Here is a 13,200-nt window from a genome sequence, read left to right on the forward strand (position 1 = left end):
GTAGGACCACAGGCATCTTATAACTGCAGCTTATGACCCTCACCCTAGCTGGGGAAATGAGAAAGATGACTGCCCCAAAAGCCACACTTCCACTGCCACCTGCTTAGTGCAGGAATCTACAGCAGGAAGCATTTGCCCTCTGGTATCTTAGTGTAGATTTAGCAAACAGAATTGTGAACAAGTTCTCAACTTCTTTGTTGCTGCTGCTGAAACAACACTTCGGGAGTTCTAAATTGTAATAAGCTTTCAAAATACAACTCTTTTCCAAGCAGCTCAGAATTTAAAGAGTACAAACTTGTTTCTCTCATAAAATCCTGTTTCTAGTGTCCTTGTGTCACTAGACTAAATGCACTTTGCCCTAATTTGAGAAAATACTTGCATATTTTCACCTTAATCTCAAATAGTGTTTAATGTTTAGTAAAGTAATACTAAATCAAAATATATACTGTTTGTGTGTGGCCTGAGAAACCTTTTTTTAAAAAAAGGATTAGATATGTTCATGGAAGATCCAGGAACACTGGTTGGCCACAGTTGCTGAAACGGTACCTGTTAACAGATGCTAGAGGCAAGAAAGCAGGGATGCTCTATATGCATGTGAGCTTCCAAAATCACATTGCTATTTTTTTTTCTGACTTGGCAAGCCAACTGTGACTATTGAACTACTAAATGTGATGCCCAAGTGGTGAATACACTTTCTAGAAATTCCATTGGTTAATTTATAATTCCAACCCTTTGACCTATATTGAATTTTAGCAAGCTGTAGGAGTGCAGTTGCTATTTCAAGGTTAGCTTCTGATTTTAAACAACTTGTCTCCTTTGGTGGCAGGATAATCCAATATGATTTGAAGCTCTGTTCTTCCTTTTTGCTAGGCTGCCTTGCACACAACCCTCCAGCGGGTGACACAAGGTTCCATTCCTTCTGTGTTTAATTCAATGGCACCTTACAAAGAAAAACCTACTACAGTCCAGGGGATGGATTAGTTTTATTTGTGTAAATCCAAGAAGGAAGATAGTTCCATATGAAACAGACCATAACAAGTCAGTGGCTCATTTTAACAGCTGCCATGGAGCCTAGCGGGTTTCCAGTATTTCACTGCTCACATGCAGCATAAACTAAGACTATTGCAAACTTTCAACCTGATCCTAGGCATGTTTATTTGGAAGTAAGTTCCACTGAGTTGAATGGGGCTCGCTTCCAAATAAGCGTACGTAGAATTGCAACCTTAGTGACATTAAGACTAAACAGGAAAGGAGAAGTAAGTTCCTCTCAGGGAGGCTGTCAAAATTTCTGTAACGTTGAATTTTCCCCAAAGTAAAATTAAAAGCCTTTCCTTCCTTCTTTAGGGACTACAAATAGCTACAAGCTATTGAAGTATTCCCCCTACCCAAATAACTTCAGTGCAGCTGTAGGTATAGTTTTCCCTTGCAGAAGGTTCCAAAAGCAGCTCTGATACCACTTACACAAAACAAACAGGAGTGGGCCTAAAGTCCAGGAAAAAATTGTAGCATGACTGAGAACAAAATATATAGCAGCCTTGTTTTTCATATCCTCATTTCAAGGCTCTGCCAGCTATTCAAGATGAAACCTACCATCCTAAACAGTTCATGCTTAGCATATTGGGTGAGGAAGGAGGTGCTGGCTTGCACTGTAGATGGTACTAAAGTGCTACAGTTGCTCCGCAGTCACACCTGATCTGTCCCCTTTGCTTCATAGCAGCAGTTTCTGCAAACACTTCCCCATAGCACCTTGCTACCTGCCCTGTGTGTCTAGAATTAACATCCTCTGCATTGGAAGAGAAGAACACAATTTGGCTGCTCAGAGCATACTTATCAGCCTCCAGGAACTGGCATTTATTTTTTGACCAAGAGCCTGGAGATGAAGACAGCCTCACCTGTATCGGTCTCATGCCCTTCAGAAAGGTACTACTAGCTTTTAGAATGGGGAAGCATCCCAGAAAGAGCACAGAAGATTTATGCTATGCCAGTATTTGGCACTTGAGGGCTCACTTAGTCAAGGAGAATGCACAAAGCTGAGCTAGGAGACTTAACTCCTAAATTGTATTGATGAACCATAGAGCTGAGGAGACCTCTCCTAAAGTACTATGTGGAGCAAAAAGTATTCAGTTTAGGCCAGGCTCCAGCTGCCTAGATTTAGCTTTCGGCACCTGCTCCTGCAGACTTAGGGCTCAGTCACTGCTTCGTTCTCTTTAAAATTGGATCGTTCCCTTCGCTGTAGCTTTTGACTTAATGGGCGCTTGGTAGGGAAGGCTGCTCCCAGCCTCAGAAAGGCTTTGGAATGGGATATGGTCAAAGATTCTGTAGGGAGGGACAGTAACTTACAAAAGGAAGGAAATCCCTACAGCTTCCCTCAGATTACAGTGTAGACAGCAAGAGAAAATCTCATTTTAGACTCCAATAACACTCGCTCACAAGGTAAAAAACAAAAACAGAACTATCGGCCCAGACAAAAGAAGGCAGAGGCTTCCAGCTCAAAGCAGGAAAGGGACAATGGGGGAACGCAGTGGTGGGTAATCCCGGAACTCCTTTAGGTAACTTCGGTGTTTCCCCTTTGCCCAGATGGTCATTTGGATGAATCCAACCAAAGAAAACAGAGCCACTATTGACAAGGGAAGAGAGTTGCATGTCATTAGGCATCTACACAGATCTCTATAATTTCCATGCCCCAAACGCCTGTAAACACACATTGGCGTAAGTAACTACTCAAGCTGATGGGAAATTACAGGCAACAAACATGCCCCATGGGTACGTTCAAGCTGGATTTTCAAGCCACTCTACAACAATCTAGGATTTTTGAGACAGCAATACCTGTCTTGGACTACATTATCTAGAACAGTTATGGGACCATGCAGGCCTGCAACATCTGGAGAGTCAGAGCATGCATCATCCAAGACTGCTGGGGCTGATGGGAGTCCAAAAACATTTCCAAATCCCTGACCAAGAACTGGAGGGAGGCTTGCAGGCAACCAACCAACCAACCCTGATTCATAACCCTACTGTTATCCCCTGCAAACCATTATTTAAGACCTGACGTCTTTGTTCAGAGCAGACTAGGACTTACCTGGAAGGCACTGAGTCATAATGGCAAAGCCAATCCAGGATCCCACCTGGAAGAGAAGAACACCAGCTCAGGATTGTGGCACGCAAGGTGGGTAAGACCCTTCAGCGCAACTGACCCTTCACAACAACCTAAATTAATAAACAACAACCCAGTAGCCTTTTGGCTTGGGGGGGCACAGTGACTGGGCCCACAATAAACAAATTTTGTGTTGAGTTCCCCCACCTTTCCCCCCAGAAAAAAAAGCAATGGTATAGAATGTTAATCAGCCAAAGGCCCGGATGAAGAATGTTTCCGCCTGGTGCCTAAAGGTGCATAATGAAGGCACTAGCCGAACCTCACTGGGGAGAGCATTCCACAAATGGGGAGACACTTCAGAAAAGGCCCATACATGTGAAAACGTGTTCAGAACAAGACACATGAGGCACCTTCCAGATTCAAGACGCTCTAATCTGCTGTGGAGTTCTATCCTGTTCTTACCTCGTAGGTGTAATTAGGGCAGGAGACAAGCAAGAAAAGCCATGTGAAGGGGTTCTTGGTAGGAAATGGGATCTTCCTGGCTTTAGAACCTAGGGGGAGAATTAAGAGTTTGATTCATTTCATAAAGATAGCAATATACACACACACCCTTTTAAATGGTACTATTTTCTGTACTTAAAGGCACTTTGTCTCTAGTATAGCAGGGAGCTTTTTGGTGGAACCAACTTGCACAGCAAGAACATTCTGCTTCCTTCTCACAGGCAGCTCCAGGAAAAACTGCCACCGCACCACCACCATCCTCAGCTCCATCATAGCTTGAGGCATCTGCAGACACCACTGCATGGGGTCCTGCTTATCCAACTATGCATTTCACCAGACAGAGAGTTGAGCCAGGGACACCAAGCTACTACAACTCAATTGAGAGCTGCTTTGGCACAGCCCGCCTATGGCAAGCGGCATGTAAATAAACCTCATTTGGCACCTCTCTCAGACAATATGTTCTGTCTGAAGCCCACAGAATAAGTTTACAAAAATACAGTCACTAACAAGATCTGTCTAGGTGTTTCTGGTCTAAGATCTTCTGCAGCAAAAACCCAGTTGGACTATGTGTATATGTGTGTATGCCTAGACACACAGAATCCAGAATACCAAAAAGTATTGATGCTACATAAAGACATATGTGGCCTCCACAACCCCAGCAAAAGTGAGAGAGCACGTGTGCAAGTGTATGCATGCATGAGATTGAAAGAAGGAAGAGAGGAGAGTACAGTGGTACTTTGGGTTACAAACACCTCGGGTTACAGACTCCGCTAACACAGAAGTAGTACCTCGGGTTAAGAACTTTACCTCAGAACAGAAATCACGTGCTGGCAGCAGCGGGAGGCCCCACTAGCTAAAGTGGTACCTCAGGTTAAGAACGGTTTCAGGTTACGAACGGACCTCCAGAACGAATTAAGTTCTTAACCAGAGGTACCACTGTACTTTAATAAAAGGCACAGAAGCAAGGTTCTAACCAACATAACTCCTTGTTCCTCTTGGTTGTTCCTCATAGGAACATAAGGAAAATCCTGCGGGATCAAGTCAGTGGTCTATCTAGTCCAGCATCCTGTTCCTACAGGGTTCATAGCCGCCGATAACCTTATCCTCCATGAATTTGTCTAATCCTCTTCTAAGGGTATCTAAGTCAGCAGCCACCACTGCCTCTTAAGGGAGCCAATTCCATAGCTTATGCACTGTGCAAAGTAGTATTTTCTTTCGTCTCTCTTCCACCCCTATCTGCACCTATCCTAACCTCTTTAACTCAATGTCCTGCTTTCCTGCTCAACTCTTTTTCTCAAAGGTTATTCAAAACACAGTGTAGTCTCTGCAAAACCCAAATAATGTTGGACAAATGAATCATGCACATTTACACAGGCCCTAAGTTCGCTGTTCATAGTGTTTTCAGGACTGTTCAAATCTCAGCAATACTTTCCCTTTGTTGAAGAGCAATTGCACAGGGTTTCACCAGCTCTGGGCTGCCAGTACCTTATGGTACGTGTCCCTTCAGCCAAACAGCCTTAAGACAGACCCATAGTAGGTCCTTGCCATGCACCTATACTAGCTGGGGAGGCACTCCAAAAGGCTCCCCTGTACTCACCGGCAGGGCGCAGGTTCCGTAGAGCAATATGAATTGAGAAGTTTCCCAGCTGGCAGAACTACAAGAGGAAACAGTCAGTTTCAACATAGGCATGTGAAGAGACCAAGCACTGACCTCTCACAGGTCCCTGACATTTCTGCCTGTGAGGACACATTTTTGCAAAAATCTTAGGAATCGGCTTGAAGGGATCCTGCTCCCTCAGTGCAGGATATCCTCTTCCTCCATAAACGCACAGCCACTTTTTTTTTGTACCACTGTTTCATATTTTCCAGAGCTGAACCCTAGAAATGTGCACCAGTAAGCAAGTGCTCAAATCAAGGAATTCGGGATTAAGATGCACAACCCCCTAGACCCATTTCCTACTGCAGCCTCTGCTAGCCTGATGCCTTCCAGGTGTTTTGGTCTACACCTCCCATCAGCCCCAGGGATGTAGTTCAAAACAACTGGAGGGCACCAAGTTGGCAAAGGCTGTCCTACTGTAACTAAGTCAAAGCATGGGCAACTGAAGTCACTCTTCCCCATTTATCCTGGCGCCATTTCCATTCCCTTCCTCTTTTTGTTCCCCCTCGTGGATATTTTTAGATTGTAAGCCCCATGGGGAAGCAACCTGCCCTCTCATTCTCTGGCAAGTGCCGTGTGAGTAGATGGTGTTAACATCAACAACCAGAAGGTGGCAGCTTGGTTTAAAACACAATAGCACCCATAGGAAAATGAGGAACTAGTCTTTATCTTCATCAGCCCAGGCACTAGTTATCAAGACCTCATTTTTTCCAGTCACCACTGGCAATCTTAGTCCTCACCCATACAGCAGAGTTCTGACCTAGTTACTGATCCAATCTCACCCCACACCCCTCAAAGCTCTTTTTACCCTCATGACTCCACAGTGCAACACCAGCTTTCTGTTACGTGGGGGGAACCATTTCAGTTCGTGAAAAATCCAGCACTTATTCAGCACTGAAAATTCCCACTCTGTATAGGGCCTGGTCTCACAATGTAAATAGGAAGCCCTGACTGTTTCACGGCTGTGTTTCTGTAGAAATTATCTCCTCTACTTTACACGCTTTCCTCTGCGTGACTGAGCTTTCACCCCAAATTCACCTCTAGCCTCATGCCCCATGGCTCCTGCCCCATTTTCTAACACATACATATTTAGCTACTTCAATTCCACATGGGGCTATTACACTCCATCCTTAAGTTCTTACCAGAAAAATGATAAGTGCCAGTTTCACTTGTTCATGTCCGTACGCTGAAGGGATGACAAAACAGAAAATGTTAGGGCAGAGTGTGACTGGCTCAAGGTCATCTGGTGAATTTAACAGCTGAGGGGGGAATTTGAACCTCGACTACCCCAGTCTTTTTGCACTTCCTGGACACAAGAGTCACATACAGTCATGACCATACACCTATTAATATGTCAAGTTGGCCAATTAGCACCTAACTGAGTCTGCAGGACATTATCTCCCATGCCAAGAGCTGACAGTGAGTTGTGTGAACACAGCCTGGGACTTCCTCCCAGACATTCTTCTGCTAAATTACAAGGCAAGAAAAATAAATCCCATTAATATCCATCTGCTTTAAAAACCATTAGGGATCCTTGTCCAGCACTAACCACCAAAATCTCCTCCCCAGCTTCCTTTTCGTTTTTTGGCTCACCTGGTGGAGTATACAACGGGTGATTGATGTAGTATGCCATCCAGGCAGCAAAACCCCAATAGTAAGTACAGTTCTGGAGAGAAAGAAACAAACTCATTAAGAAACAGTTATCCAGTGAAGTTGTAGCAAAATGGAGATGTGCTGAATATGTCAACTTCATGGCCTGGGAAAGGCTCAAGCAGAGGAGGAAGCCAGACCCTGTCCCCTTATTCCTAGGAAAATGCCTAATACCATTTACTTTTCGAAAACCACAGTAAGGAATTCTGGGGGTTGCCCTCCACAGCTGTCATATTGCTTGCCCCTTCCTGATCCTCCTCCTTTAGCCTCATTCCCAGCACCACTCACCTTAAAGATGTTACGTAAGGGCATTGTCCCATGGGAGAACCTGTGGACAAAGAGGGTCTCCAAGAGGCGCTTGACATAGTGGAAAGAGTGGCAGATGCAGGCCAGGCTGGAAAGGGGAAACAGAGCAGGCAGAATAAGAGGCTATTGTCGCAGTGAAATCTAGTAGAGAAATGCAAAAGACCCTTCTGCCCCATTTCAACAGCAAGGCCAGTTATAACCAGTTCTCCGCAAGTCCTGGTATTCTGCTTTGAGCTTCCACATTCTGGGCTTCCTTGATCAGAAGGATTACTTGGAGACCTTTGTGGAAGTCTTCCTTAAATTTGCTGCAGCAAATGGTTTAAGCTAGCAGAGTTCGATCAACTGACCTAAAAATATTGAACTAAAATCCTGCCAGAAGAACCAATACATAAGGAAGCTATGGAACACTGTAATGCTCCATCTACACCCAACAGCCACAGATAATCTTTTTATTTCCTGACAGCTCAAACCCTGTTTCCAGAAATGCTGACAATAGTGCAGGGAATCTAGGACAGATTTTAAGGATCAAGAGTTCCTTTGTGTATCCTGTTCTTGAGACAGGGTGAGAGGGAGGCGGGCGGGTGGGTGGGTGGGGGAGGGATGGGACACATATTCTACCCATTGACCTGGTGTGGGCTCAGATCCCAGCAAAACTAGTGCGTAGTATTCCACGTACATGCTAAACACACAGAAAAATGGCTACCTTGGCCTGTAGGTACTTACTGTACAACAGAATACTTGCTGGAGGTGAAGTCATACTTATGGCCGTAGATGAAGGGCACGCGGAAATAGAAGAGCAAGTAAATGAGCAGGGGCCCAGCATACTCCGTGAGGAAGACCTAAAATGAAGAAGGCGGGATGAGGGGAGGGGAGAAAAACCAAGGGCATTGGAAGGCTGTGTGGCTCTTGTGGGGAAGGAAGAGGCGCACTTACGGTCACCCAGCTGATTTGTGCTCCAAGGTCTCGAAAATACAGCGTTGCTGTGGTGCCCACTGGTAAGTTCTGAAGGATGTCTTCATCCTTTAGGGACTTCCCCTCTGAAAGAAAGGAGAAATCACAATGCAGCTGCCATGGGCACCTTGGCTGGGATACCAAACTGAAGTGGCTACTTCATTGGTCACATGTCTGAGAAGCTCTGGCTGCCTAATATTCAGAGAGAGGAAGCTATGACTGGGGAGGGGCAGGGAGGCTCCAAGGGAGATGATGGATGCTTTAATTATGTCCTCACCAAACCCATGAATCTGGATGTCCAAGAAATGACAGCTTCTTGCAGGATTATATAGCCTTTCATGTATGCCCCTCATAAGAATTCCCAAGGCTGGAAATTCCCATGTCTGTTGCATCCTCTGGTTAAACACTCAGTAACTCTATCAGTATAGTCTACCAGCCCCACTTCCTTCCCCCTTAACTTCCTAGTTAAGACAATCCACCTGCAAAAGTGAGGCATTAAAAATATCAGAAGGCTTTGTAATATACCAACTTACTGGGATCCAGTCGCAGAGACTGCCGGGCTGGATACCACTGAGGATCTGCAAAGAGAAAAAGGGGAAAGAAAGCTGCACATTGCTTCATCTGGCTCAGAACTGTGTATGTACATTGACTGGCCCTGCCTCCCCAGGGTTCCAGAAAGGAGACCTTCCCATTCCTGACTGGAGAAAGTTCCTCCATTTTCAGCAGCAGGTAAAATAAAATAGTCTATTTTTTACTGCTACTTTGTTGTATTTTGTATGCTGCTGTTGCTTAGTTGCCTTACAGCACCATTGGAAATACAGCAAATCAAGAAACAAGCCAACATGGGTAAAAGCAAAGAGCTTCCTTTCTCCAAAGTCCACAGAGATAAATTGGAAGTTCAGAATCAGAACCTCCAGAAGTTGTTTTCAATTACAGGGAAAATGCATGACAATAGTAGTTTTGGGGATATATTATTAAAATGGCATGACGAGGGTGTCAGGAGGCAAGCTTTACTCATGAAGCAAGCAGCTCAGCACTTTCAACACTCCCTCCCTCCAAGGGCCAGTCCCACTGCAGGAGTGAGGAAATGACAAGGGGCAAAACCAATAAAAGGTCTGCTTTGATATGTGTGTTCAGGCAGGAGTCACACAAGGATACATGCGCCATACATACGGGACTTAGTGAAGAGGTTCTTTATCTCTATTACGGTGGCATTGGGCTCAACCTGAAAAGAAAGCAGAGGAAGGAAATCAGGGAACCCGAGCACAACATCGTATATGATTAAAGAGTGAATAAATCCCATCTAGCTAAGCACCTTCTACCCAGGGGAAAATTGATTCCAGGGTACAACCTCACCAGTGTTAGATAGATACTGTAGAAAGAAATGGGATAGAAAAGCTAGGAGCCAAGTAGCTCCTGGGACCTGAGTTGTGGATGCCAAAAATATGTCTAGTTGCCAGGAGGGGTGTGTCAGCAACACTTTTTAGTTATTATTTGGATAAGCATGAACTACTACGCAATTCACATAAGTGACACATTGTTAATATCACATTTTTAACAGAAATGTAAATACTTGTTTAATTTGCTGTTTTCAATAAAAATATTGGTACCAAACTTCAGTTTTCAAAACACGCTACGCATTATTGTTAAACTCCTTAACATATTGTCTATCCTTAACATATACTTCAAGGCTTCAAAGCACATACATTTCAGTAATCCTCGAGTGTCAACCAGGCATGAAAAATTGCACCCAGACTTTTTGAGGTGTTTGCAAATGGAGCCTCCTGGCAATTTCAAACCCTGAACCTCACACTAGGAAAGAGAGAAGCTTTCCACCCAGGGACACCTGAGTCAGTCATGAGAAGTGTTGCATGCAGCACCAGACACTTAATTTAAAAAAATGTTTCAACAGAGTCTTAGGCCCTCACTTTCACAGAAGCGGCAACAGCAGCAACCTGGTCATTATACAGCCATTTCTGGCCATAAAAGACTGTCTGCATTCTCTTTGCCAGCAAATCTGCTTTCCCACATGATGTTTCTAGCCACTGGAAGCCTTACATCACCTTGACAATGGAAGTAAAAGTGAGCTGTCTCTGTCCTACATCTGTGCACGTGTGTGTGTGCGCGCACACACACACACTTCTCTTCCAGCAATGGAGATGTTGCAAGAAGAAGCCATTGGATAGTCCCTCAGACAGCTGATGTTCACACAGTTTTGAGAGCACCCAACTCAGCTTTCAAATTAAAGCAAGAGAAATGTATGAGGATTCCAGAGCAGTTGCCAAGCATGGATCAGCACCTCCAGAAGCTTCAAAAAGCAACACAACCTGGGAAGTGAAGCTCAGGTCTTGGGTTACGTCTAAGTAAGCAGCATGAGCTGGGACTCAGACAGTCTGAACTCTCTTTGTAGCAGGTTGTTCTCACTGCTGGCTGTCACTTCTTAGGGAGCCGCCTCCTCTTGCTTTCGCCCCAACAATATTAATTATCTACGGAGACTTGTAAGGTGGTCTGCCACTTGCCTTGTGAGGAAGGTCCACAGAGAGGAGAGCAGGAGAAGATAGCACTGTAACAGAAGTGGCCACAGAAAGAGACATAGGAGGGGGCTCCCCAACTGGCAGACTAAGCCAATCCTGTCTAATGAAATGTATAGAGAGTGTACGTGTTTTTCTCTTTGTGTTGTCACTTGTTTTGCATCCTTCTGTGAAGCACAGAGGATAAGCCTTTTCCAGCCACTTTCAGGCTTCCTTTTCTTTAGCTTTGTTACACAGCTTTGATAGCAGCTTATTGGCTAGCACCTGTGAAATCATTTCTGATATGAGACAGATTCAGCTAGAGGGATGTAATCACACTGAGAATTTCTGCAAAGGCTCAGAACCTAGAAGTGGAGCTTGCATCAAACCAGGGAATGAAACTTCTTCCCGCCTTACAGTTCCCTAAACCTACCCCTTTGTGTCTTTACAAAAGGGGACACAAGGATTCAGCGAGTGCCCTAGTCCTGAGAGTATTTCCAAATTCAAAAGCTCCAGACGTCACAGTAAGAATTATGTTGCAGAAATTCACCAAACACATGAACGAGGAATGGCTTTTACAATCTTTTGTTTATAATAAGCCCAAAATTCCAGCCCATGTGTGCAACAAAGTGCATGTAAGCTTACAGCTGGCAGTACAGAGACCCCTGCAATTTCCTCGTGTTCTTTCCCTCTGTCCCAGGAGGAATCTCACACTCGGCTCAAAACAAACACAGTGTTCCTCTTCCCTTCCTTGTGCAGAAAGCCTCCTGGCATGCAAGGAATTGAGAGAGGTGAAGGAGGAGATGATGACATTTCAGAAGGGCGTGTCCCCCACCATCATAGCCAATCCAAGCAGGTGCTGGTGTAGGGTGTCTAAGGCAGCTGAAGTCCAACTCCCAGTGGGGAGGTATGGTTCTCTTCTGCCTTACAAGGCCGATTCTCAGAGCCAGCACAACTATGCAAGAACTTAACAAATGCCCTAGGGGCTATGAAAACTGACCTGTTAAAGCACTAGTAAGGTTAACAGCAGTAGTTGTTTAGACTGGTTTGGAGCATGGCAGGACAGGAGGCTGCAGCCAGTGTGGCTGAGTACAAGCCAGCCAACCCAAGAGCTTGGATGGGATTAATTGGAGCCAGTCTAAGGAAATTTACAAGTCAGCAATGCAACCACATCACGAATATGATCCTTCTTGCATGACAGACACTTAGCACATCAGTGGTCATTTTATAGGCCTCTATGGCCATAACAGGCTGCTCTGCTGCCGATTCTTACAGAACATTATGTGGCCAAATAGATGGGTGCGGGCATCCTGCAGCAGAGAGATTTCTGGAGACCTAACACTGGAGTCCTGTCGTTCAGCAATCAAAGCAAGAAGCAGCCCAAACTGCTGCATCTTGAACAGCAGCCCAAACTCCAGCCCAAACCCGCTGGTAAATGAGGCAATATTTAGGGGGGTAGTCATGGCTGCTGCTAGATGCCACATTAACCAGGGGTGGGCAACCTGTTTCCTGCCTGGGGTTACATTCCCTCATGGGTGAGCTGCCAGGGGCCTCATGCTGACCATGCGTGGGGTCAAAAGAAGCAGAGAGCAGAGTCAAAGAGAAACATGGGTGGGGTCTCATAGTAGTCTCTCTACTGTGGTTTATGCGGGGCAAATCTATAAACTGATTTCATCAGCAAAGTGAAGGCATCTATGAGTAGCAACCACATATGAGAGAGATCTTGCCTTATTGACAAATGTATGCACATGCATGCTAAACAACAGTTGATTCTGCCAGCTTTCCAAAATATGTTTGTAAAACTAATCTGGTTGAAAACTTATTTTCATTATGTTATATTTTATAGAAGAAAGCTCATAGGCTTTTGTTCATCCTAGCCAGCCACCTTATTTAGCACATGGCACAGGTGTGCACACCCACTTACATATTTGATCCTGTTATCTCAAAAATTAACTTCCCCAACTCATTCAGTGGTTTTGACACCATGTGAGAGTGGGAGCATTTAGCTGCAGTGACAAAAGCTGTTCAAGCTAGCAAAGTTCTTTCTTCCTGCAACATTAGCAACTCAAGTCAGTGACATATCAAGTGTCAACAGTAAGAATGGAAACTTATTTAAATAAACAGCCTGATATGAAGAGAAGGCTTAAGGCCCCCCTCTCCCAGCTACAGCGGATATCCACCTCCCTGCAGCTGCTGTCAGTGAGGATTTAAAGGCGTGAACATTTGCACAGTGGTGTGTGTCACACTTGCTGGCCTCCTGAAAAACTCCAGCTCATTTAGCAACAGCCAGCTAGCAATACTCTTTAAGACCCCCCCCCCTACAGAAACATCTGACAACAGATCAAGCTTAAAGGATCCTTAACACATCCAGCTCAAGCCTTTCTAGCTATACCTCATGACTGCAGAGAAAACTGGGAGCCAGCTTATTATATATTGTTTTTATATGTATTGGAAGTCGCTCAGATCGGCCGGGGCAGCTCAGCCAGATGGGCAGGGTGGTATTCTTATGAATAAGAGTAAGAATCTTGTGC

The 13,200-nt window shown here is 44.9% G+C and overlaps 1 protein-coding gene across 2 annotated transcripts in view; it reads right to left on the reverse strand.

Annotated features, from left to right (window-relative positions):
- Positions 1–964: 964 nt before the first annotated feature.
- Positions 965–13,200, reverse strand: part of TECR (trans-2,3-enoyl-CoA reductase) — a 30,397-nt gene continuing 18,161 nt past the window's right edge. For both annotated transcript variants that reach the window (XM_081900872.1, XM_081900871.1), the window contains 11 exons: positions 9,333–9,384; positions 8,693–8,737; positions 8,142–8,245; positions 7,932–8,047; positions 7,191–7,296; positions 6,846–6,918; positions 6,395–6,438; positions 5,193–5,250; positions 3,557–3,645; positions 3,080–3,125; positions 965–2,617 (listed from right to left, as the gene is read on the reverse strand). In XM_081900872.1, coding sequence (XP_081756998.1) covers positions 2,490–2,617; positions 3,080–3,125; positions 3,557–3,645; positions 5,193–5,250; positions 6,395–6,438; positions 6,846–6,918; positions 7,191–7,296; positions 7,932–8,047; positions 8,142–8,245; positions 8,693–8,737; positions 9,333–9,384 — 861 coding nt within the window. In that variant the 3' untranslated portion in view covers positions 965–2,489. The remainder of the gene's footprint in view (positions 2,618–3,079; positions 3,126–3,556; positions 3,646–5,192; positions 5,251–6,394; positions 6,439–6,845; positions 6,919–7,190; positions 7,297–7,931; positions 8,048–8,141; positions 8,246–8,692; positions 8,738–9,332; positions 9,385–13,200) is intronic.

Source organism: Podarcis melisellensis (assembly GCF_964234715.1).
Source record: "Podarcis melisellensis genome assembly, chromosome: 2".
Classification (NCBI taxonomy): domain Eukaryota; kingdom Metazoa; phylum Chordata; class Lepidosauria; order Squamata; family Lacertidae; genus Podarcis; species Podarcis melisellensis.